Source organism: Phodopus roborovskii, unplaced genomic scaffold (genome assembly GCF_943737965.1).
Source record: "Phodopus roborovskii unplaced genomic scaffold, PHOROB, whole genome shotgun sequence".
Taxonomy (NCBI): Eukaryota; Metazoa; Chordata; class Mammalia; order Rodentia; family Cricetidae; genus Phodopus; species Phodopus roborovskii.
Window position 1 is genome coordinate 15,978,400 of NW_026126485.1, and position 27,888 is coordinate 16,006,287.

At 34.7% G+C, this 27,888-nt stretch overlaps 1 protein-coding gene across 27 annotated transcripts in view; it reads left to right on the forward strand.

The window, feature by feature from the left end:
- Nucleotides 1-27,888, forward strand: part of Celf2 (CUGBP Elav-like family member 2) — an 802,630-nt gene that overhangs the window by 538,421 nt on the left and 236,321 nt on the right. For 11 of the 27 annotated variants that reach the window (XM_051194866.1, XM_051194867.1, XM_051194849.1 and 8 more), the window contains one exon: nt 13,231-13,293. The exons of the other annotated variants lie outside the window; for them this stretch is intronic. Coding sequence is in view for 9 of the 11 variants with exons in the window: in XM_051194849.1 (XP_051050806.1) it covers nt 13,231-13,293 (63 nt within the window). In the remaining 2 variants the exon portion in view is untranslated. The remainder of the gene's footprint in view (nt 1-13,230; nt 13,294-27,888) is intronic. 27 annotated transcript variants of the gene reach the window in all.

Consider the following 27,888-nt stretch of genomic DNA (forward strand, 5'->3'; position numbering starts at 1 on the left):
AGTGGGATGAAATATAAAGTGAAGATAAAGAATATTAAGGTTCGCGTTAGGCACACTGCCTGATACTCATTAAGACTGTCCTGATTTCTTTTATGTCCTGGGCATGAGGGCTCAGTGCTAATTTTCATGGCTTTTGTAGTCCCTGAAGTACTTATCTACTCCAAGGTTCTCATTTACCCTTTCTTTTCTTGAATAATTTTAGGCAAATCACTAATATCCAATAGAACCCTTAGTACTAATATGTGGATGAGGGAATTCTTGTACTTTCCAAAGAATTTTGGTAAATACAATGTAAGTTTGACATAACTGTTTCCACCAAGCTAACATTTGAATATAACTGGAGATGAGAAGATAAAAAAGAAAGAAAGAAAATGTATTATACTTGTAGAGGAAAATGTTTGGAATTGCTATATTATTTATTTCTCTCAAATTTTTCTGAGTGTGAGTACTTGGATATTTCTTTACCAGAAAAGAATTATGCATGATTGTTTGCTGTATCATTTATATGCTCCCTATTAAAGCATTTTAGAGGAAAATGGTATTTTCCTTTATTAAAACAGGAAAAGACAAGAAACAAGCAAACAAACAAAACACAAAGAATCCCAAACTAGCCTTTGTGTGTTTTGTAAGTTTCACCTTTCACAGAACCTTCACTACATTGCTTGAAGTAAAACATTGTACACAGATTTTAACTTTCCTTTTCACTGAATTTCTGAATGCAATTTTCACTTACTCACAGCCAACATATGAATTCAGTTTCCAGAATACTGTTTTCTTTAGAATCCATGGGACACTGAGTGGATGTTTTGTGGACGACAAAGCCTTCAGTAGAAGTAAAGCCTTAGTAAACAAGTTTAAACAAAGTTAAGCAGGTGTCTTTAATTTGGGGCTCCAGAAGGTTTGCTGGCTTCTTTAAGTTGTGAGTATGGAAAGAGGGGTGTATTTTCAGACCCTGTATACTCATGGAAACTTGTGGTGCTGACATTTAAACTGTTCAGTCTTTGGGAAGTACTGTGTACATCAGACCATATACTATTTATTCCTCAAGAAGACTCAGGTGTAGAGCTGAGATCTTATGTTGGTATGAGGGCCGTGGTTTTGTTTTTATTTAAAGTGGACAAGGAGTGAGGGGGTGGGGTGGGATTCTTTGGAAACATATAAGGTGGTAATGCATTTCTATTTGGTAATTCTTACTGTTGAGAACTCAGGGCTATCTAGAATGTTGAGTTCTGGCTGAAGTTTTTCTGATATATATATATATATATATATATATATATATATAGAGAGAGAGAGAGAGAGAGAGAGACATTTTCATTCTCTATTGGTCTTATTTGGACAAAATTTCATTGTCTAGTTCATCCAGTCTGATGCTATTGCCAGATGTTCTTTTAGAATGAAATATTTCAGGGAAATCTTACATTTGACTGCTTTTATCTGTCAAATTTCAAAATCATGGAAAATTCAACTATCAATTAAAGGTCCAACCATTTACATTTTAAACAAGCCCATGAATCTTCTGCCAAAACAGAGGGGGTGTTCTTTGCCAATTCATATTCTTTTCAGGCTCATTGTTCTATACCCCTCCCTTCTCCCCTCCCCAAGGCTGTATTCTAGTTAGCAATACTCTGCGTGTAATGTTGCTTTTCCCACCTACTAGAAAATGTCAAGGAGGTGTAGTTTGAACTGTGGAGGCTATTAATCTCTATGACAATGTCAAAGAAAGGAGTACAGTTTTATACCTGCAGGTTATTAACACTCCTGACAATAGAGAAGTTGACATTTTTCTTTTTATTTGGACTCTTGCATCTTGGGGGAAAAAAACGAGGCAGTGAACAGAATATGCATTTTGAATGTTTCAATATTGCATTTATAAAAGTAATGAGTGATGAAACCTGAAAATAGGGGTTTCTCAGGTATACAGTATAGTTGAACTTTTAATCACAGAGTGGTTTGGGGGATTATTATTCATTGCCTTCAGTCTAGCTCCCACCCCTCACTTAAGCTCTATTGGCATCTGGAAAGAGTTAGATCAACCTCATTTGACAGCAGTAGTATGCTTGTTAAGATGCACTGAGCTGTGAAAACATATCATAAGACATCTAAGGTCGAATTTAAGAATACAGGCTTTCTGCTTTCTCTTTTTCAGAAGTAATCCAAACTTTTTAACTTGATATATTGCAGAGTACTGTTATTTTCTGTTTCAGCCAATCTGGTTCTTATTCACTGACTGTAATTATGAGTGTAGGTGTGTGAATTAGTTGGTTTTAAAACTCCAAATTGTGCACACATATAAATGTGTTGCATATAAATGTTTCCAGTATAGAATACCTAATTTAAGTGAATGACGGGAAGCACAAACATCATTGAAATTATGAAGAAAACAGAAATTAGGTATTTCACAGCCTTGTTTTTGTCTCTGAATGCTGCCTTCATGTGTGAGAAGCCAAGAAAGCTACAAAATATGTAGAGAATAGAGTGGGATCTTGGGTGTAACCTATTAACTCTGAAACACTGACAAGAAGGAAATCACTTGTTTTCTGTGTATTCTTATGTAACCTTGAACAAACTGTTCTTTCCCTCCCTCCATCCCTCTCTCTCTCCTCACCATCCCCACCCCAAGCCCCAAGTGTGTGTGTGTGTGTGTGTGTGTGTGTGTGTGTGTGTGTGTGTGTGTGTGTGTGTGTGTTTTAAGCTTGGAGAAAAAAAATGAAATGGACCTCCAGTCCAGTTGACACTACATTCCATGTGTGCTTCTGCGTGTCTCTCCCTCCCCTCCAAACTGCATGTCTGTGTGCTGTTTTCCCATTCACATTTCCCAAGTGTTGGATTGCAGCTAGGAATCTGGACTGAGAGTCTTGGCAGTTTGACTTGCAGTAATATTTTAAGTATTTCGAAGATTACAGTGTTTTCAAGTGTGCTAGAATCTATCATTTTACTCTGTGTTCTAATGTCAATGGGATTTTACTAGCCCAGATTCCTTGACTTGAGTCTAATCATTTTATCATGAATAAAATGCAAGATATGCTAAAGACATAGATTTTGAAAACAGTATGAACCATGGCATCAGATTTTCTCTTTTCTAAATCATTCCATAAGATGCCTTTATTTGTGTTCCTTTTCCCTTTGTCTTTCAACTGTGTTTCTCTGTGTACTACTGTCTTCCCGATTTGTTTTTCTTTAAAAATTACTTATAATTTGATATCTGTAGCTCTTATTTTCTTCACTACTGGTTGTTTCCTCTATATACTATGCGTGTTGGCTCATAGAGATTGTTAAAATGTCTGACCTGCTTTCTTTAGGCAGTTTTTAAAAATAGGATATGTATGTATTATAGCTTATGGAGAAGCCCATGCTAATTTGATTAAAACTTACAAAATATTTCTTTCCACTTAAGAGGGGGCTAGACCATTACCAGTGTGGAGAACTATTAATATCTTCATAGATTTTCATTGTCTGTGTCCTTTCTCAGGGGTGTGAGGAAGCCTTGCTCCTTACACATTGTACCTGTGACCCATCAGGTGTTCAGAGACAAGCAGAGGCAGGCAGTACTTGAGTGGTTTTATCTGGATTTGTGGCTCAGCTGGACTGCTACAGCTTTCTTGCTCCCTCTGGGTTTCTTGACAAACTGGCCTCCTGCTAAGGTCAGGGAACCTAATGGCAATGGGAAGAATTAATGAGCCACTGAAAATGTGGCTCTTTGAGAACAAAATGTTGCTTGTGTCCCGAACTCTGTGTCCCTAAAGTTTTCAGAGAAACCCAGTGTAAAGGGTTTAAAAACATCATGCTTGTGTTGATCTCTTTTGAATGGCAAAAGAAAATGGAACATTTAAAAATCATTAAACCACATTGCTTGAGCATTATGTTGAGCTTGGGTTTTAGATACTTCTGGGACAGGCATAGATGCCTGTTGCTACTAAAAGACAGAAATTGGAGCAAGTAGAAGACATTTTTCTCCTCATAATGTGTCTTTTCTTGAGGCTGGTATGTTTTAATTTGGCTCTTTTGGACTGTATTTACTATTGTTGGGGTAGAGGGTTTTTTATTTTATTTTTTTGGTTCACAGCTGTAGGAAACATTTTTTTCCTATAGAACTTGTCTCTTGTCAGCTATGAGTGATTCTTACATCTCCATTATTGCATCACCATTCTTACCATTGGATTATTGTATTCATCCCCACTCCTTTCTACCCACACAACTAAATCAGTTATCTAGCAATTTATCCTGTGGAGTCATGCCTATTCTCACAGTATTCCATGGTTACCTTTACTTAATCTGCAAACTGCCTTGCCATGCCTCCTTTTCACTCATTGCCTTATTGCTTTTATCTCTATTTGTCCTGCATAAAGCTATTTAGATGGAAGGGGATATCAACAAAAACCCAACCTCCAAGAGAAATGAAATTAATGTTAAGACAGATCCTGTTTTGTTTGGTTTTGTTGTTGTTGTTGTTGTTTTTATCAGCCAGATTAAGGTGCATGGAAACTCAAATGAACAGTCCTGTGCCTAAGCATTGTCTTCTTTAAGCCATGAGAACAGTAATTCAATGTGGGAGAAATAGGTATATGGATTCCAAGTGAAAATCTGTAGTCCATGGTTTTCTAAAAACAAAAGTCATTCTTGGAACAATTTGCCTTTTAGAGGTTTATTACACAGTTCACAAACTAACTATGCAATGATGTGACTGTTACTTTGGAAACATTTTTATTAGACATGAAGCACTTTCTTTACATTTTGAATATTGCATAGTTGAACCGTAGATACTTACTTTGGCTTTCAATTTACTGTAATTCATGTAAGATATTTAATTCTTATAGTATCCTTAGCTTTTAGTTTTCCCTCTTGATGAGATGCCTTAAATAAAATATAACAACCTAACTAGTGTTTGTGAAAATCAGTATGATGTCTCAGTTTAACCTATTCAGTGATATGGAATGAACATAGGTACTAGGTAACAAAAGAGGGTACTATTTTAATAGGGTTTCAGAACAGGTAAAGTTCTGTTTATAGGTTTCATTGTATTACAAGTGCTAGATTTGCATTTATTACATTTGGTACTAGCTTATAAGTACTTACCTGTGTGACTAACTACCAAAATTTAAAGTGTAGGTGGAGCCATTTGAGAGTTGAGGATGAAAGGTTTGCGTTTCAGATAAAAGACCTTCTTGTTTCCTTTATAAGGATAATCACATGCTGCTTCTCAGACTTGTAAGATTTTTGTTTCTGTGTGTATGTAGTATATGTGTGTATTTGATAATATTGGTTTTTATAATTGGAGAGGTCTGAGAAGAGTTAACAAATAGAGACATTTTTTCATGAAGTAAAAAAATCTAGTTACCTGCTTTAGTTCTTAGTTAATGTGGTACAACTTTGCTTCATCCTGACACCTAAGACTGTAGTTTCGCTTTCTTCTTACCAGTCTCTATGTTTGAGACCGGAGTGAAAAAGCTCAAGCATGTTTCCTTACATGATCATTATGAGGATTTTAGGTGGTGGCCTTTGGGTTTTCAGAAGGGTTTTTATCCAGTGACAACTAACGAGTATGGTATTTTAAAGTGAAAAACTAGCTTCATATAGGCAAAACACAACTCTGTTCTTTAATACCCTTAATCAGGTTGGCACTTAAGGGTTTTTTGGTGAATGTCTCTAGTAGGAACCATATAAGATTATACAACAAAGCTCTTTTGATACCTTGTTTGATTCAATCATGGCTGTGAAGTAAATTGTCCTAACATTATAGTGGGATTTATAGTAGGGAACTATAAGGTGAGAAATGAAGGCAGTGGATTTGGAGTCTAGAACTAGTATATCATGTCGTAGAGAGCTCATGACTTCAGTATCTGCTCTCTTTCCTCATAGTAGTTTACAACTGTTCTTTACTAGTATTTCAGAACTTGTCAGTGACCTGAAGTTAAAATGAAATTCTATATTATGATATTTAATTTGTCTCTTGAGTAGAACCTTAAAAAAAAAAAAAGTTTTCTGATATTCTCAGTACTTCAAATCTCCTTCCCTCCCTCTCTCCCTCCATCCCTCCTCCCCTTCTTCTTCTCTCTCTCTCTCTCTCTCTCTCTCTCTCTCTCTCTCTCTCTCTCTCTCTCTCTCTCAAATCAAGGCTGTAAAAAGGTTTTGTTCTCACAGGGCAGAGGAGTCCTTAAGAAAAGTAGTTCATCTATAGCTTTAAATTAGGAACCATAAACAAACACTGTGACTATGTGATATTTTCTCTGGTCTTTTTTCTTCCCACACACTTTCACAACAAAATGTCACATAATAGCATTCTTTTGTTGCTTGGGTAGATGACTGTTAATTAGTTTTCCCTCAATAGATTATCTCTTCAGTTAAGTAGATGAAATGCCCTGATATTTTTTTGTATTTTCTAAGGCAGAATTCTCTTCATTCTGTTACTGGTCCTTTCTGTAACCAGAGAAGCATAGCTAAGAAAATAAAATGCACTCAATTGCATTCAGCACCATTTTCAACTATTAGGAAAAATATCATATTATCTTTTTCTTTTTAAGACTCCCAGGGTTAAACTAACAGAACTTTACTTTTTAATTCAACAATATTCTGTCATTGTATAAAACAAGGATTTTTAAGGGCCTGAACCAATCTCTTTGAACATTTGTAGACATTTGATTCTTCTCTGATAGCTCATTAAATTAACTATGTTAGACAGTTCTGTTTATAGGTTTATTAACGTTATTACAAACACTAGATTTGCATTATTTTTTAAATAATTAAAAATAGTGTGGTATGGCACTGTTTGTAATCCAACCACTTGGGAGGCTGAAGCAGGAGGAGTAAGACTTCAGGGCCACCTTGGGCTACATAGCACACTTCAGGCTAGCCATGGTTACATCAGGAAACCGAGTCTCAAACTATAAGGGTGGAAGTGGAGATATACAGCACAAAAAGAAAAATTCTATTTGATATTATCAAATATAATGACAATTAATTTTGATATACACTTTTCTACTGGGTTCTGTGAAACATAAGTCTGAATTATTGTTGATTCTAAAATTGATTACATTTTGAACATTACCATATGGTCATAATGTGTTTATATGTTTGTGTCAATTTCTTGTTGAATAGAAAAAAAAAGACATTCTAATTTTTTTCTTCTTTTCTATTTTATTATTCAGTATATATTACAAGTAAAAAACATCCACATAAAATTAATAGGTAGGCTTTACATTTGTAGAATGTCTTTTAAAAGGCCAAATTGATATCCATTATTCTTTATTTTGTATTATGGTATCATCATAATCAGATTTTTCAAACAAGGTAATATTTCTTTCTCCAGAGTTTCTGAATTGAAGTAGCAGAGAAGAATAATAGAACATATAGGTTTGATGAAAGACAATATTATAGATAATTTTAATATTGGCAGACAACCCCAGCTAAAAGAAGTACATTTTCTTCTTAAAGAATGTATGTATGTATGTATGTATTTTGTCATTCATGTGCCCTCATACTTCATGGCTGTGAGTAGATTAGCAGAATACATGTGCTTGAATGCTTTTTATTATCTATCCTAAACCTGATATATGTGGAATGAAACCTAGAGAAGAAAACAGAATTTTATTTTGCTGGCTCAAAGTTTTGATGGCATCTAGAAGATGTGGTAGAGTTAGTAGACTTAGTGGAAATGGTATAGTCCCCATTCTAAGATCTTTTGCCTGTACATGTTTTACTCCCATTCCTTGTCCCTATCTGTAGTATCCCCTATCTAGCCATTTCTAAAGGTTCCTTTTTAGTCCCAACTGCTGTATTATTTAAATCCCATCTACAGCACTCACTACAAGCAGTGCTCAAATCTGCTTTTGTACTGGAAAACAAAGCTTTAAAAGCAGCCAAGGGAGCCACATGGAGAGTACTGATTTTGTGACAATGGCCTAAATCCAGGAAATGCATTTAGAGTGTTTTGTTTGTTTTAGATAGAATTGACTTCAGCATGTTTGTCCATTGAAAATAGAAAATACTTTTTTTCTTTTTTTGCCGACTCTGGATTTCTGTTACACGTTGTGCTATGTATTATCATGTACCTATATCCCATTATCTATAGAAGTCTTTAGTGTGCATTTATGACCATACAAATAATATATTCTACATGTAGATTATGCCCTTTTACAATCCATGCTTCTTCTAGGGTTATTTCAGAAATGAAATGTTCTCATTCAAAATTATTTTGGTAAATAACATCTTCCTTTTTAAAAATGCATAGTTGGAGATTTGTAGCAAATAGCATGTTCTGTAGTTTGTAATCTATCAGTGGGTAATGATCTCTTATCCAAGCCTTTCCTCCATGGCAGATAAAGATAAGTAAATTTAAAATTCAGTTAAAAGCGTAAGTCCTATAATATGCACCAGGTAGTGCAAAAGGTGGGAGAGAAGGGTATGTGTGTTACTGAATCTTTAAGGAATCTTTATGTGATATGGAGGGCTTTGACTGTATAACAAGAGAATTGAGATTATAAAAGGCAAGAATGGGACATTTACAAAGAATAGTGATGTATTTCTTGGTTAGAAGCCTCACAAAACATTTTAGAGCATGCAAAGCTGGAGAGATTTATTTTTATTAACATAGTATACCACTCATACTCCAAGTGTTACAAACTATACCACTCATAGTCCAAGCGTTAAAAACAAACCACTTTCAATGATTATTTTTTTTGACCAGAGTCTGAGTGGGCATAATATTAGAAATAATTCATGAATATAAATCAAAACTAAATCGTGAGACCAGGGAAGTTTTCTGTAGTGGAAGGCAAAGGTCATCAAGACAAATATCAGGCACTAAGCCCAACTCCTAACCAGGTGCTTCTGAGGTTAATGAGGATAAGTGGACCAAAGAGTCCAGGCACCTGCTCATCAATAGATTCCAATTTGTTTGGGCTTCAAAGAGGCTATGCTGGTTAGTCTGCAGCAGTGCCTGGAGGATATGGTACCATTTGTGTAACAGAAGATAACCTGCCTGATGAAAACAGTCAGTCTTGAGAGAAGCATAAACAGCTCCTGGTGGAGTAAGAGGCCCTCAGCCCAGGTTTTGAGAAATGCCACCATAGCTAATTAACTGGTGTGGGTCAAAGAAGTTGTACCAAGGTGTAAGAACTCCATGGGAGCCTCTGGGAAGTTTCATGATTTTGTAGTTTGCAGGGTAGATGCCAATGAGACCACAGAAATCTAAACCCAAATTCCTGACCTCTTGTTTTGGAATATGACCTTTGCCTGAGTATACAATAATATCATGAATATAGTTAGGCAATCACCTTGAGAAATTTTCAATTTGTTAAAAATTCATCTATATAAAGAAGAAAAGAAAAAGGAAAACAAGTTAATGGCATTGTAAACACAACCTACTCTTCTTAGAACTCTCACAAAGAAGCCCAGACACTGCCTTGTAAGGGAGGATGCCATTTGAATAAATGCTAATCCAAGGAGACTGAATGGCCTTTATGCCATTTTTTTCAAAGTTATTGCCATAGAAGTCACTTTTTTTTTTTCTGAGAAGGATTTAAAATCTGGTTTTTAAGTATGAGGAAGCAATATAGTGATACTGACTGTCAGATTATAATTTCGGACTAATAGGAGTCACAAAATATTTTTTAAAGGGTTTTTTTCCTCTAAACCCCAGAATCATTCCTTTAACTCATATTAAGAGAAAAATGCATGCTAAGATACATACAAGATTCTGACAGTTACTAGCAATTTACTACCAATAACAATTGTACATAGCAAGAAAAACTACTTTTCACTGTTAGAAAGATTTGCTAAATTAAATGAAATTTTGTTTTCTCCTGCCTAGGTTTTACATTGCCTGAAAAGAAATAAGAATCTAAACATGATGAAAATACTTTTCCTAACCAATTGGCAATATGTTATCTGAACGAAAAAATATGTGAAACTCTTAACCTAAAACCCTCTCTTGGAAACACTGGACGTTTTGGTGTATTTCAATTGGGTTCATTGTTTAAATGTGACATAAAAGAGTTTACTCTTTATTTATAAATAAAGTTGCAGACCAGTTTAGCCTAAGCTCAGCCATGTAATACTATTTTAAGTATTGTTGTGTCTACAAATTGTTTTCCTATAGGTACAGTATATTCAGCTGTACCAGCCCAAATTTATGTTTTCTTGATTTATCAAAAAAGAGATTCATTTTAGAAAGTTGCACCATAGTTAGGTCCTATTTTTCATCTGTTAGCTTTACTAGCTTTCCTTTGATGTGTTGTATTAAAGTATGAAGTATGGTTTTTCACTAACCACTCACACACTTTGGAAGTGGCATTGTTTATTATCCTTAGGATGTGAGAGAAACTAGACAAAGTTAAGACTATGTCAGTGTTCTGTACTAGATAACAGAACTATTTCTTGGACACAGACATTCCTATTCACATTCTACCACTTTTTCCATCCTCTACCTTGTATTTGTCACTTGATGATGCAGTTTCAGTGAATCAGCTAACATGTGTATTCTGTTCCTTAATCCCTGATTTTTCCACTGATTTGACTGAAATCAAATGTTTGTTTTGGAATGGACAGAGAATACTTCAGTATATTTATCTTTACAGTGTACCTAATAATTTGGTCTGCTTCACAGGGATGATGGGAGGTTTGAGACATTTTGTTAAGCTGTAAAGCAAAATTTTTAGGGTGTTTGCTAAAGTAAAATTAGACAATAAGCTTTTCTCATAATGGAAGTATTTTGCCTCCTTCATAGTCCTTCCTTTTTTGTGTGTATGTGGTTTTTGTTTAGTTGGGTTTTTTTGTTTGTTTGTTTTGTTTTGTTGGGTTTTTTTTTGGGGGGGGTTGTTTGTTTGTTTTGAGACTGGTTTCTCTGTAGCTTTGGAGCCTTGTCCTGGAACTAGCTCTGTAGACCAGGTTGGCCTTGAAATCACAAAGATCTATCTACCTCTGCCTCTGCCTCCTAAGTGCTGGGATTAAAAGCATATGCCACCACAGCCCGGCCCATAGCCCTTCTTAAGGAAAAGCCTGCTTGAAGAAGAAATTAGGAGAGATGGTGAAAACATATTCTATATTAATGTTTCCCATCATGGAAAAGGATTTAAACATTCATAGAAAAGAGTTGTACAATTTCAGTAAGCCTGTGACTGCATGCTTCAAGAGTGTGTCCTAGAGATGGGAGATAGAACATGCAAGGACTTTCTGTCTGTTAGAGGTAGGCATAGCCTCAGGCTCATTGAAAGAGGAGGGCTTTTACTTCTGGAAACGTTTTAGCAAATTTTCTTGACTATCTGAAATCTCAGTTTATGAGTTCCTATCTTCCGACAGTGTGGCTGAATGAGGACACTGTTTTAAAATTTAAATTACTAAAGTCTATCACATTTGGTTTAGGTTTCAATCTTGAGTTGCTGGTCTGTCTGTTACAGAGTAGATAATTAAAAGTAGTGAGTTGGCCCATAGTTTTCTTGTATTCACTTAGTACAAAAGCTTGGCTGAAATGCTGATCTTTGAAATTAGAAGGAAGAAGGAAGAAGGACAGAGGAAGAAAAAAGAAATGTAAAGAAGTTCCTAAGCTAGTGCTATGAAACAACTTCTGAGTGCAAGAACATGTGCACAGTGCATGGCATTTGAAGGCAGAGCTCAGTTTGTCTCAACATGCTGCCTCACAACCATTTGTCTTTAGACAGGAGAATTTTATTCTTGTCTGCTGCCTGAGATAGCATGGTATATGCTTTGCATTTTATTTTACCCATAGATGCTGAGGGCAGCTGGGGGTGCTGCTTTTCCAGCACCCAAGCCATAGTCCTGAGGACTGAGGTAGCCATAGGTAAGATTCTGTCATTATAGTATAACTGATTATAGAAAAAGGATACTTTAGTTTCGGAGGTATTTTCTGTGGTGTAGTTTCCTAGTAAAGCTGATGTTCTTGCCTACTATGGCCTCTATGCTGCAGCTTTTAACTCTCTGTGTTGCCACTCTTAACAATTCAGGGTCATTCTTCTCTGATATACTTTGGAGGAGTATGTTTAGAAAACAGGCATCCTCCATGTAAAGAGGTGGAAGCCTGTTGAATATTTGCCCCCTATTTGAAATCTTTGAAGTACATTGAGAGATACTGATTGAAATGGTTAAACAGTCACTATAATACTTGTGGTTTTTCTGTTAAAACATGGGCATAGAAGCATTAAATGTCATTATTAAAGCTGTAGTATTTTAATTATCCATTTCTACTTCAAGCGTCTCTGCCTGTTAGACATGTACATCATTTTATTTTTGAAGAGTAATTTAGGACCATAAATTTTATATGAAATTGTATAAAACTAAGGTTTATTTCTTCAGTTGATAGTAAATAAAACATAATTAGAATATGATTTTATATTTTAAGTTTCAATATCAGACTCTTCTGAAATGTCACACCAGTGTGGCAAATATCTTTAAATGAAAAAAAAAACTTTTCCAGTTTATCAGTATAGGTAAATATAAGTATATTTAAGAATTCAGTGTGGCCAGCCACATGCCTCTAATCCCAGTACCTGTGAACAGAGACAGAGGCAAGAGTGTCTTTGTGATGTCAAGTCAGCCTACTGTACACTGTCTAAATAGTGAGTTCCAGGCCAGCCAGGACTACATAATGAGACCCTGTCTAAAACAGAACAAATATTGTTATACCAAGAGATAGTAGTTGTCATTTTTGTAATGCATGAACTCATTCTGTTCTGTGTTATGAATGTACTTTATTGATTGGCACCTGTTAGTAAATCTGACCTGATCATAGAGTTCCATCACTTGTTATGGATTCTTTTCTGACTAGGTAAATCATAGTCTCTGAAAGTAGAACCTCAGTATCTTTGGGTTTGTTTTTCACCTTAGACAGGAAGAGGAAGAAAAGATATGTACTTTCTTCACTCTGAATAAGTAATCTAATGTTCCATAGCTCCTGCAGAGCTGTGTTCACCAGTGGACTTGTAGTCACTCAGTTGCATTACAGCAAATGCTAAACATTCATAAGTTTGTTTGGAACAAAAGCTTGCATGTCTGCCATATATGTCAGACCTGACTACCAACTCCTTCTGAAAAAGACTCATCAGGATATCATCCTAATAGTTTATATTTCTTATTTTTGGTGGAAGATATTTTAGTTTTCCTTAAATATAGATGTACCACTAGCAGAATCCTCTCATTTTCTTTGACATATTGAAGGTAATGTGTGTATAGGCTGAGTTCTCGAATCAGCTCATAGGGCCTCACCTTTTTTTTTTCTTTTAGACTTTTGGATCTTGTTTCTTCTCAACCACATTCTTTATTTGGATCGAATCACTATTTACCAAGGTCAGTCCCACCACCGTTCCCCTCATAATGAGTACGGGATAGTCAATGAGTTATATTGCATTTGTCTGTAATAAAGAAATGGGTTGGGCTTAGCATTCACAGTCCTTGCAAAGATATGAGTTTGGTTTCTATCACTCACATCAAGTGACTTACAACCACCTATAACTCCAGGGTTTCTGATCCCCTATATCCCCTATTTTGATCTTCTGAGAACACCTTCATGCATGCACATGAATGAGCACACACACACACACACACACACACACACAAATAAAAATATAGAAATAGTTTATTGCCTTTGTATATCTTTAGACTTCAAAGTTAAACCTAGTGTATACCTTTTTGAAAAATGAATGTTCAAAACGTTTCTTTCAAGTATGAAAGATTTAGAATGATAAGACTTAGCAGATAAGGCACTTGCTGTCAAGCCAGACATCCTGAGTTCCAGTTTTGGGACCCACAAGTATAAGGACACAGCTAGGTTCTTCAAATTGTTCTCTAACCTCAGTATGTGCACCATAGTTCACAAACTCTTCCAACACAAAATAAGTAAAGATATAATTTGAAAAAAGAATTAAATGTTTGAATTTGCTCTGGTATTTTGAACTGTTCTGCTTCAAATGTAGTCTAATCATCACAAATGTGTTCTAATCTTCTGCATCCTGAAAACAGTCTCCCTCCTCTCTCAATAACTATATAAAATCTTGATATATAGAGCATGAACAACAGGAATAAATGCACATTCAGTTAGGCCAGAGCCTCTTTTCTGACCTAAATAACAGTTCATTCATGAGATAATGTGACTTGCAGCCAGAGAGAAAAATCTATTGCCTGAGCTGGGGAAGCCTGGCTTAGCACAAACTCTTCAGTGGTCAGGAAATCTTCTAAATTTAGAACAGTCAGAAAAATTGCAGAGCTTCACAGGTCTGGTCTCTATTTCAAAAATAGTTCTTTCTCAAGTTGTGTGTATAATTAGTTCCCTAGATTAGACCTGGTAACCTGCAGTCTAAGTTTTTATTACTATAATATCCCATGTTATTAAAGGAATTTGGTGATTAATCATTTTTTTTCTATTTTTTAAGCTTTTAAATATATAACTTGAGGAATTCACATTTTTGTCAAAAAAATTCTTCTTCTTTGAAGAATATATATGGGATAGCTTTAACACTAGAATGACCTGAGATTCTTTTGAAAAAGAGATTGGCAGAAAGAAATTCATAACACGAGTTAATATCCAGTGAATAATCTAATTTATTGGCTAAAGGGTTTTCTGGATCATTTTAAGTAGTGGTTTTTGCTGTATTGATGTCACAATGGGAAAGGGGCCACCAAGAAAAAACTTAAACCTAAAATGAAGTTCAAACTTCATTCATCCAACAAGTGTTTATAGACTATCACAGAACAAAGGGTCAATTTCCCTTAGATTTACCGGATAAACATACATACATACATACAGTCTGATAGGAGAAACAGAAAATTGATAATGCAACAACTATGTTCAATGGTGCATGGGCTGGAGAAGATAGAGCAGGACAAGGGAATTTGGAGAGGGATTAGTTAAATATGGTGTCAGTATAAACTTTATCTAAAAGGTAATACATGATTAAAAAAAAAAAACAAGGACATAAAAAGTATGTCATGTGGTAATGTTAGGACACTCCTGGCAGATGACGCATCCAGTGAAAATGCTGTGTGGAATGGGAATGTTTGAACAAGAGCCCAGGACAGCTGTGGCAATTGTGGAGGTGAAGTGGTGCAGATGAGCAGAATACAGGGAAACATGGATATAGTAGTGTCCAGACTACCTAGGTTCTTGCAAAAATTTTATTTTATCAGTGCATGGAAAGCCTTTGAAAGTGAGCAGAAAAGCAAATGATCTGGCCCCACATGTCTTGATAGTTATCAGAAATTTTTGCCTTAAATTCTTCTATCTTTTCTGGAATACCAAGCATCAATTGCCATGCCTGGGTGATGGGTGAGAATTACAAATTGACCTGGAAGTACATGCAGCACCTTATGGGATTCGTATAACAATTGTTTGTCTGAAGCAAAACAATCAAGGTAACACTTTTCTTGGCTCTACAGTAATTGTAATGTGGTATGCTAAATACTTGATGCAGATGATTTTGTAACTGAGGCAGAGAACAAGAAACAGGAGCATATATGAACTCATCATGAGTGTTAAGTGAAAGTAGTCAACAGTAAATATTATAGGGATAGTTTAAGTAAGAGGAAAACTTTAAAATTTCTTACTGAACTGAGATATTTGATACTTGCAGAAATCATTAAATAACTAATAAGATTCCAAGTGAGAGAGGTAAGGCAGTTGAGTTAGGTTTTGTTTTGTTTCTTTGTTGTTTGTTTTGGAGAAATTTGGCTGTTTAAAGAAAGTCAAGATAGTAATATCAAATGATCATATGCTAATGAACCTGTGAGCCTGTTCATTTTCATGTTTATGCCTTGATTTTATTTTTAATGTATTTATTAATGTTAATCTTTAATTTAAATCAGTGTCCATGTATGGGCTACTTGAGTGTTCATGTTTTTGAACATTCAAATCCAAGAGTCTCCTTGAATTCTGACTTACCTTTTATGGCTAAATATAAAAGGCATCAATTTTGATAATCAAGTTGAAGATAATGAGGTTGTATTAACCAGGCACCCAACCAAAGTTACATCAAATTCATTATTCACAATAGCCCTATAAGTTTGATTTGTTATTATATTTGAATGTGATGAAACAGTTCAAATAAGGGACATTTCCTTTCAGAGATCACTCATGTAGGAGGAGTTAGAGCTGAGATTCATACTGAGAAATGTCAGGCTCCACATTTCCCGAGAGGTCTTCTCACAGCAATAGTGGCACAGTCTAAGTAATGAAATGACTTTCATGAGGGTTTTCCAATCAAGACTAGGTATTTGTAGAAATGGTACTACATGCCTGTAATGTCAGCATATTGGAGCATAAGGCAGAAGGAATTGGAATTTGAGGTGAAGCTAGGCTAGCCAATGCTACACAGCAAGATATTTTCTTAAAATAAACAAACAGCATTTTAGGATTACTCTTACAACTAGTAAAAGAATAATGTTGATTAAAACTAAGAATATGCTGTGAGAAATTTGTTTTTAGGCACTGGATGTGCCTTCCTAATGCATTTAAGAGATGTGGACATGGGATGCATGAGACTGCTACTAGCATAACACACCAACTGTTTTACAGTACCTTTTCTAATTATATAAGGTTTAGAGTTTTTATTCTAAAATAATGATGAAAATGTAGTGAATGTATAAGCAAGTACACAATTGTTTATTATAAAGTATTGTATATAACTGTATGTGCTAAATTTTCATACAGCAGTCAGAACAGTAAGTTTGCTTATATCAGCATAACTGCAAACGTGTGAGTAATGTATTGCACTGTGATGCTGTCACTGACAAGTAGTTTTTCATCATTATCACTGTCATATACGAAACCCATTATAGATCAAAACATGATTGTGCAGCAGATGACCATATATTCATACAACCTGGCAGTACAGAACCAATTTAAGATCAGTTTCATTGCTTCCTAATCTTCCTAATGTTGCCTCATACTACATTTCTCAAAACTGTGTTGTTGTTGTTGTTGTTTCATTTTTATTTAGTCCTTTTGAAGATTGAATTATAAAACAGGTTTCCAGAAGCTTTGGAAATGTGTTTCCAATCTTTCACCACTCTTCTTACTGTTACTTCAATACTTTGAGACCCCCAATGCAGGAAAAACAAAAAAGGAGATAGGAAATGTTTCATATTTCACCCTATTAAATCCAAAGTAAATGGGTATTATGTTAGCAAAATATTTGACACACATAGAAAGAAAACCTTAAATAAATGAATGGCATAACTAGCATCATTGTTGTACTAGGTTGATCATGTGTTGAAATAAAATAATGTTTGTAATGACAACCTTGGGCATGGAGATTGCCTTGCATGTTATATTATTATAATTTCTTAGCAGGGTCATGCTGACCAAGAGTGTCTGAAGCTAAATTTTGTATTGCTAAGTAAAACAGAAGAAATTGTTGGTGTAGGTAAATTCAAGCCATGTTCTTTTACCAGGTTTCTTAATTTTGAAATTATTATATAATTACATTTCATGCTTCCACTTCGTTCCTACAAATTCTCTCATATGCACCTCCTTCTCTCTTTAAATTCATTTTTGCCAGTTAAAGAATTTAGATTTATTTATTTTATATATAAGTGGCATGTATGTATGCATGTATGCATGTATGCATGCTTTTTATGCACCACATGCATGTCTGATGCCCATAGAGGTCAGCCTATGGAAAGCACCAACAACTGAATCTTAAAGAATTACTGTTTTCCCTCCTGGGATTTGTTCCTTCTAGTCTTCCTCCCCTCTTCCTCTCTCTTTGTAGCTTACATCAACTTGTTGACATGCATGCAACAAATTACTTATTTGTATGCCTTGAGGGAAATATTTTGGTGTCACAGTATGAAAATCAGATCTTGGTGCTTGATTTTGTTTTAGCCACATCATAATGAGTGCTTAGAAGGTCATAGGTATTTGTTTTGTTGCTCATTACCTAGACCATGAAAACAGTGTAAATACTTGTTTTCTTGCTTTAAGGGTATAGTATGACCATTGGCCTTTGAGGACCATGGTAGTTTGACATTGTTCTTTCCAATTCATATCTGATCACAGTGACCTTGGGTGACCTTTTAAGACCCAGGATTTTGGTGCAGCTGTTCACTCTTTCTAAAATTTAAAACAGATGTGTAGAGGAGCACCCAACCCAAAGTTTGTAGATAGCATGGAGTTTAAATGACCTTAGGGCTTTAGAAATCATCCTAAATTTGTAAAATATATTTGAATGATTTTTTTTAGGTGAATCTCATTTTCCCATCTACCCAGTCCTCCCATTTTATATTAAAACATACAACTGGATATGGGCCTAAATATTTTTAAATATACTGGATATGGGTATCACCATTTTCCTGAAATATAATACAGTTAATTTTATAGTGTAGAAAAATGGCATTTAAGTAATTATATTAAAATATTAGCGTTATGCTAATTAGTATACTATACAAGCTGTATATTATAGAACTTATATTTATATAGAAATTATATCTTACATAAGCTATACCACTAGTATGTTTTAAATACTGTAGTTTTACCAACTATATATCATGACAAATTAATGTTAATATAATTTTGATTTGTATTATATACCAAAACAATAATATTTTAACAGCCAAACATTTTAAAATCTTTCCTGATGGAACTTAGTATATGCTTACCCCTGGTCTAACACAATATGCCTAATATTCTCCCTGTAGAATGAGTAATCTTAGCTATGGGGGTAAGATATCATATTGCTGTGATATTTTCTCTTCTGAAAGCTCTTTTATTTTTATCTTGATGAAATTTAATTCATCACCTTACCTCTCTACTTGATGTTGTCTTTTTATTTAACTTTTTCTGGAATATTGATGGATGGACTTATAAAAAATGGCAGTGGCTTAAGAAACTGAAATATAATCTTAAGAATATTCACTTCAGCATAAATATACCAGTGTTAATAGTTTAATAGCATTTGGAATATATATAGTTTTAATGAACATTTAACTTTTGATGTTATAAAAACAACAAATTAAAATTTAGACATCTTTCATAGATCAGGCACTGTGTCTTAATACATCATGTACAGTAGGTTTTATTTTAAGTGAAGTGGTTTTTTTAATGTCCTCAAATGTGGTTCACTGATTAAGGATTATTATTATATCAAAATGGCCTTGAATCACAGAGTACTAATCTTACTACTAACCATGGGACAGAGGGCAGATATTTCTGGGTATAAGATGGGTAGTGTGGTGTTCTGGGAACTTAATTGATATACATCTGTGCTTTATGTTTTGTGAATACTTAACTAACAGTTGCTTCACGTTCATCATCTTACTCATTAAAAAATAAATATTTTGCTAGTGCAAGCAAATGTAAAATAAATTGACATTTTGTGATGACTATAGATCTCAAAAGTTTGGGGTTTGAATACCTGGTCTCTATGTGTAAGAGCTAGTTATTGAATTACCTAACACTGAGTTACCCAGCTCTGTCTGTGAGCTGGAGAATATCATATTACAAGGATGTTGTGACATTGGCTAAATTGGCTAAATATGTTCTTGCTGTTTTGCTCAATCAAACATATCTTTTCAAAAAATACTAATGAGTTCAAAGTAGTTTTGTACCCTCTGAAAAGTTTTAGTTGCCCTATATGAAGAGTTCAACTGTTATTCCTCTAGAGAACTAAAAAAATTTAAAAGATAATCCAAAAGGCCAGGAATAACTCTTCAAGAGTTTCTGTTAGTTTTGTTTGTTTTTAATTTTGCCAGTGTTAGGAAGTACGTGGTGACTTTGTCTTCTAACCTAGTTCTCCATTTTTGGGAAGTGTCAGTTTATTCTAAAGTAAAATTTCATCACTAAAGTTAGTACTTTCATTTTCCAAAATATTTTAGTACTACCTTAGAATCAACATAGTACTAGATTTCTAGTCTATGCTTGATTGAAGTTCTTTAGTTTCCATAGTTAATATTCAGTGTGGAATAAACCATTCACTGTTCTTTGAAACTTGCTAACAGATGCCTTCCAATGTCTGTGGTCATTCTGTAGACTGTTAATGGCAGTACTTGTGTAAGCTGTGATAAAGAATGTGGTATAAAAGTATGTCACATACAGTTGAAAAGGCAGTGGTAGTTCTGAATGTCACAAAAAAGTGTAGGTCATGGCAGAAAAAAATATGATCAGAAGACACAATTCTAATAAACCCCTATCTAGGAATCTATCACTCCTGTAGTAAAGACTCACTATTCTTGTTCAGTCATAGGAATTAGGAGGGTTCTGCTGAACATTCATGTATCGTTGAAAGTTTAAGCCATCTATTTGAACCTGGGATACATTTATTTCCTAGAACAAATTTTTGCATGTAGGTTTCCATTTGGCTGCAGAAGCCCTCTTTGAGTTAGTAACGAACCAGAGACTTTTTGACTGTAGTAACATTGCTTTCTTATAGAAATGAGTGATCTTGCCCTTTACCAAATGTGACCTTTCCTTTGCTCTTTCAGAATAAGTAAAGGCATGAAATTGCTTTAACTGTATGGACCCTTCATCCATAAGGTGTGTTCAAAGTCATTCAAAGGCATATTTATGACAGTTCACTAGAAAATAAAAGAAAGAATAATGCCTATTCAACTCCCTTCTTCTAGTATTCTCCCTACCTGTTAAACTTGACACACTTTCTTTTGTTTTGGTTTGGTTTTTTTGGCTTTTATTGTTGTTGTTGTTTTCAAGACAGGGTTTCTCTGTAATTTTGAAGCTCCTCCTGGAAGTAGCTTTTGTAGAAATGAGACTTGTTCAAAGGGTTATGGTCTGTTATGATTATGAATTAAAGACTCATTAGAATTATAGCCTGCAGGGGGTGGTGATATATGCCTATAATTCCAGCACTAGGAAGTCAGAGGCAGGTGGATCTCTGTGAGTTCAAGGCCAGCCTGGTCTACAAAGTGAGTTGCAGGACAGCCAGGGCTACACAGAGAAACCATGTCTCCAGGAAGGAACAGAGGAGTATAGCATATACTGAAAGAGGGTTTAGAAAAGTATGGATGGATAGATGACTGATAAGGAAAGTTTGTGAGAGAAGTTAATTTGATTCCCTAAAACCATAGTATTGAAAGTGTTTTATTCTTTTGTAAAGAGCTATTTAAAATAAAAACAATCTAAGGAAAGTTGCTGTACTTTGAATAAGATAGATTGATTGTATTGGCACAGATGTCCAAGTTCTTAAAATTGAATGTATGTTTTATTTACCTCAGTTCTCTTTGTCACCCTCTGGGGACTGGTCTTAGCAATAAGGTTTTGTGGGATGACAAGGATGAAGTGAAGATGAGCATCTGCATCAGTCTGGGAAATAGAGAGACTCATAAAAGTTATCAAACAGGCAGACACTATGAGATGTAGCCTGAAACTTTTGAGACCTGGTAAAAACTATTAGGGCAAACGCTCAATTGAAATCTTTAATTTGCTACAACATTAATGTCTCAAAGTGGTCAAAATAAGTTTTTTCTTTTTCTTCTTGGTTTCTTTGATCTTATTTTTCTGATACAGTCTCACTGTGTAGCCCAGAATAGACTCAAAACCATAATCTTCCTGTCTTTCCTGAGTTCTGGAATTACATGCAACTACCATTCATTTGATTTTCTTGTTTTGGTTGAAGTCTTTTGTTTGTTTTTTGGTTTTTTGTTTTGTTTTGTTTTTTGTTTTTTGAAAGAGTTAAATTAACAAAAATAATGTAAGAAAAACTAATTATTTTAAAAGTTAATTTATTTGAAGTCTCTTGTATTAAGAAGGAAAATTGGGATTTATATTTAATAAAAGAAAGTGTAGACATAAAAAAGTAGTTAGATTTTTAAAAACACATGCCATATGTATTGTTAGATGGAAAAGGCTTGTTGACCACTTTGGTCTGGTAGCAAGGTGCCAAGCTTTAAATAAATAAACTTTGCACATGGATGAGGAAAAATGTTGGAGGATTAGGAGAATGCTATCATTGTGGGTGTTTTGCCTTAAAATCCTATGTAATGCTTAGGAGCTCAAAGTTAGCAATTAGAAAAAAGGAACAGAATTTTATGAAAAGTAACTAAAAGTCAGATTCTTAAGGATATAGTAGCATTTCAAAGATATGGACCCCCTATGTTATACAGCAAGAGCTAGATAGATGTGGCCCAGGGCTCTTACTGTGCACTGTTACTTTAGCTTCTGTGGACAGAACCAAACCCAGGGATATTTGTCAACACATAAACATGTTTTAAGGTGAGGTCCTTATAAGTATACTTTACTACCCAGAATTAAATGGAGTACTGAATGATAACAAGTCATCTGAATGAGTATACATGTACCAAATAGTGTCTACTTTTGAAAGAATGCTGGAGTTGGAGAAATGGCACAATAGGTAAAGTACTCACCATGAGCAAACTTGAGAACCTGAGTTCAGATCCCTAGTGTTCATGTAGAACCCAGGCAGGAAGGCCCATACCTATAAACCCTAGAAATAGGAGGCAAAACCAAGTGTACTCCAGTGGACTCTAGTGTGATGGAAATGGTGATATACAGGTTCAATGAGAGATCCTTTCTCAAAAAAGAAAACTATCCAATGGAGAAACAGTTGAAGAAAATATTACAACATCAAATTTGACTTCCACATGTGAGTACACCTGCAGCCCTCCCCTTCCATTCACCCCCACTCCCAGACACATGAATGCTGTCCATAACTAGTTAATTTATAGCCTCTTTTGGTATATAGAGAAATGATGTGGATTCATTAAGCAAACATTTATAGAAAAAGAAGTATAACTTAGATCCATAAATTGACTGTTTTTAGCCCCCAAATATGAAGAAATTTTAATCTGCTGCTTTGAGATTTAAAAATTCAAGATACTCATAGTCAATAGTAAATTTTCAGGCCTATAGGAATTTGAGTGTAGGAAAGCATACCTGCCACATCTAACTTGAATTTGTAGCATACAGCTTTTTAAAAAGACAGGTAGACTAGAGAATGTGAAAGAAGTATTGGACTTATAGATAAGATTCTAGCATTGAATTTTTGTTCCATTGTTTACTGCTCAGTAGCCTTAGGCAAGTCACTTTTATTTTTGTGAATGGTTTCCTCCCTCTGTGCAGTTTTAAAAATCATCAACTCATATTAGATAGCATATCTTTGGTGATAGTAGTTCATATAAGCCTTGGAGTTATTATAAATACTAGAGTTTCAATGTACCGAATGGTTTCTGAGAATAGGTATATTAGAATTAGGAGAAATGTGTGCCAACACTAGATCATGTCCCTGCAAAAGTTGTTCATTGATGTATACATTTTTTATTCAAGTGATTGATTCAAATGGATATTATTGCCATTTTTTTCTTTCTTTCTTTAAGCCATGCGCAAATAGGATAAGAAAACACTGCACTGGGGAAGATATCCAAAATAATTCCAAGTAAATCAGTTCTGCATAGTCTATTATAAGGCACCATAAGGCTTTTTATAACTAGATACTTCAGCACTCTTCTGTCTTTTGGAAACAATGCAAGCATTTTGAGTCTCATAAAAGGACCTGTTAGTCTTTTCAATGAAATGTCAAGTTGGAACAAGAAAGTAATAGAGTTAGCTATTTATTGTTAAATATTCAGTGCTCTGTGAGATATGCTGAAATAGAGGCATGAACTTCTTGACAGATACACTTTGGACAATTCAGTCATAATCATAACCATATGATACACATGAAAATAAAATTAATTTCACTTTTATAAACTCTACTTTCATAAGTTTAGGAACTATGAGTGGAAGAAAATATGTAGTAGTACAAAATCCATAGTCTGATTTCAAACTGCTATATTAGGATTTAGATATATATGTAGTAATACCTATAAAAGGCATATGAATATTTTTTATGCCCAAAGTAATCCTTGAGAAAAAATCACAGGGAATGAAAAATATAAATGAGAATTACATAGACTGGAATAGATCATGTTCTGCCTGGTGAAGGTAATTTCCTATTCTTGCAGTTTCTATTTCTAAATTCTTTTCTTTGAGGACAATTCCATAATCTAATAGATACATAAATTTCAGAGCATTTAAAAACAGATCATTGTCTTTTTTTCCTGTTAATTTCTTTCCCCTTTTTAGTTTCTGTGTATTTTCCCTTCCTTCTATTATGCAAAGGAAGTTTGTGGGAAAATAATGGCTAGGGGAAATGAGTTTCCACAACTATTATCTCTTGGGTTCTACAGATTCACTTTTGATGAACTTATACCTTTTTTTTCCATTTTTTAAAATATTTTTCTTATTTTGCATATTAATCCCAGTTCTCTCTCCCTTCCATCTTCCCATAACTCCCCATCCACTCCCCAGGGAGGATGAGGCCTTCAATGAGGGATCATAAAAGTCATTTCAGGTAGGGCCTAGGCCCTCACCTGGGTCTCTAGGCTAAAGAAGTATCCCTCCATGGGGAATGGGCTCCCAAAGTTTATTCCTGCACTATGGATACATCCTGGTTCCTCTGCCAGAGGCCCCATAGACTACCCAGGCCTCCTAACAGACCCACGTTTAGGGGGTCTGGTTTGGTTCCGTGCTAGTTTCCCAGCTACCAGTCTGGGATCTATGAGCTCCCCCTTGTGATTAACTTATTCTTTACTTAGAGAAAATGATAACAAAGGGGATGCATTTACTACTTTTATTGAGATAAATTTAACTACAAATGTTCATAGAGAATAACTCAACACTAGGTTGTAGTAGGGGGTCTCTTCATATGTTTACCTTGTTCATAGTTTACTGGTTGATTCATTTCTAGAATTTTCAGTTTTGTAGGTCTAGAGCAGTGGTTCTCAACCTTCCTAATGCTGTAACCCTTTAATACAATTCTTTATGTTGTGTTGTAGTGACACCCAACTATAAAATTATTATTGTTGCTACTTCATAACTGTCGTTTTGCATACAAAATTGTAATGTAAATATCTGTATTTTCTGATGGTCTTAGGCAACCCCTGAGAAAGGGTCATTCAACCTGAAAGGTTCCATGACCTACAAGTTGAGAACTGCTGTCTAGAGTATCCTTGATCTCCAAGTCTTTTATTCTTCAAAATTTGTTCAGACCCCAAGTCCTTCTCAAACACTACCCAAAAAATGTAGGTAGAGATATGATACTATAATATTATATGTACCCATTTAAAGAATACTGGGATAATGAATGATTATTTCTGATAACAGAAATATAGATTATTCCATCTCTTAATTTGAAAAAGAAAATGAAACCAAGGCAACTGTTCTATGTTGTCTTGTTTATGATGTATTATTGACCTATGCAATGAAATACTATAAATCTTTGATGCCTAGTAGTTATTTTCTTAGTGGAGTAATGCTCTTGAGCATGGCAGTTCCTTTCATTTGGATGATTATGCTACCTCCAACTTTAATATCAATGTGGTGTGATTAAAGAAATAAGCAAATACATGAACTAAAATATTTGTTTCATAATTGATTAAAACATTCTCCTTTCATCTCTTTATTTGTATGTACAGTTGAGGTATGTTGGCAGTATATGTTCCTTATACATTGAATGTATAAAACTATCCTTTCTCTATTTTATTTCTAGTCTCTAAACTTTTAAAATAACTTTTATATGTACTCTCTCTCTCTCTCTGTCTGTCTGTCTGTCTGTCTGTCTCTCTCTCTCTCTCTCTCTCTGTGTGTGTGTGTGTGTGTGTGTGTGTGCTTGTACATGTGCTTCTATAGAACTTGGTTTCATATTGTTGGTTTAAATTCATCTGTGAACTCTATAACAATGCAGAGAAAACACTCATAGCCCACTTTTATATCTGTGAAGTTGAGCAGTTTATAATAGAGAAATTGTAATTCAGCCATAGCTACAATAATACAGAGCAAACATCAATAGCATTTAGTAATAAACCAGATTACTTAGGCATTTGTTCCTCACTACCAGTGTTAACTCCTAGCATTCAGAAAAAATAAGTGTCTTAAACAATGAAATTTACATAATACAATAGATTTGCAATTTTTGAGTTTTCTTCCTATTTATATGAAAGCCTGTAAGGTAGAGTGAAAACAACTTTGCCCTTAATAGCCACTAGTTAAGTGCCCAATTTTGTATTAATTGTCCTTGTGAGGGATCTATTTAACTCTTAGTAGCCTTAAAAAATAGAGGTGAAAAAATATTCCTTGTAAAAATAAAATGAGGACATGTTTTAAATAGTGGCCCCAATAATGACTCCCTTTATTAGCTTTGTTTTTCCTTTTGTGTCTTTGTTTAAATATCTATTTGCAAATCTTTTAGCGTCATCAATGCATGATTTCTAAGTATCTAGTATAAGGTCTTGCTAGCTACTGAGTGGATGGTGATGGAAGAATTTTCTGGATGGCACCTGTGTTTAGTTGGTTGTTTATATTATTGTTTGCTTCAGAAGTCCAGAAGCATAGATTTTCAATTTTTCCCATAGTTATTCAAATGTATTCACCAACTACATGAGCATCTAGAAATTTAAATAAATTATTGACTTTTAATTTCATCCAAATCTGATAATAGATGTGAAAGTCTCTGTATGTATTAGCCACTTCCAAGACTCTTTGTGTAAGAATATATTTTCTGTATGGTACCAACTCAAGTACTGAAGGGCCTTTTAATTGTTCATTATAGAGGGAATTTCATCTGAGTACTTAATTTAAAATTTACAGAATAAGCTACTGCTCTGGATAGTAGACAGCCTTTGCTAGGCCAATCTTAACTTTGGACCAAAGACCTAATGACCATTTAGTGCTTCCTTTGGCTGTGATTTTCTTCTCTTTTGACTGGCAGTGAGACCAGGGATCTTAATGACCCTCTGTTCATATCATGGAATACATTGACAGCTGACACTTCTATTGGGAAAATAACAAACTGGTAAAAGGTTATTATTGTTTTAACAGATGCCCAATTGGGGTAGGGATGGCTTTTCTATCTGCTATGTTGTTAGTCATGGGAAGCAAGTAGGTATTTTACTGTGAATGCTTGTATACGAATGTCACTTAAAGATAATCTTAATTGAATTCAGTGGGAGAAGGTAGTGAAGACTGGCCTGAAGTGTAGTCCATTGACTGTGATATGTATAGCTTTCTGTAAACAGCATGGTGACCAGATATATAACTAGATTGAATAAGGGGAAGCCCTTGGGTTATAGTAAAAACATTCAGTGATACTACATCTCCTCTCTGAACTTTTAGCTTATCCTTCCCTCTCCTTGTTCCATATACCACCTTCCCTGCATTGGAAAGGAATACAATTACTCCTTGAACCATGTATCAGAGAGGTTAGTGGTTAAGATCAAGGTTTGTAGAGTTCTGACAGCCTGAATAGGAATCTTGGTTCTGCTCATTATTTGAGTAGATCTATTTACCTTGTATTCTTCATTTTCAGAAAGGACAGATTATTCCTTCTTCTTTTAGTGACAAGATTAAATCAGAGAGCACATGAAGAGAGCTTCAAAAGAGGGGCTCTCATATAGCAGCAGACATATTTCCACTCATACTTCCTATTGCTAATCTCAACCAAAATAGAAACAACTTTTGGTATTTGTCATTCCCTGGAGCCAGGGCCATGGACCTCATGATACTCAGAGCAGTTACCAGCCAACTGTGATGATATAGCCTTACTGGATATCAGTGGTCTGCTTGAGGTTGAATTTTGTTTTGTTTGTTTGTTTGTTTGTTTGTTTGTTTTGTTTTTTTGTTTTTTTGGTTGGAAGGCTTTTGATGACTGCTTCTTCTATTTCTTTGCGGGTTATAGGTCTATTTAAGTTGTTTGTCTGTTCTTGATTTAATTTTGGTAAGTGATAGTTATCCAGAAATTTGTCCATTTCCCTTGAATTTTCAATTTTTATGTAATACAGGTTTTCAAAGTATGACCTGAAAGGAGAAACTGGCATTTACATAGTTTTTTAGCCTCTACAAGAGAGAGGACTCCAAAACAATCTGCTGTCTTGTTCTCTAGTTGG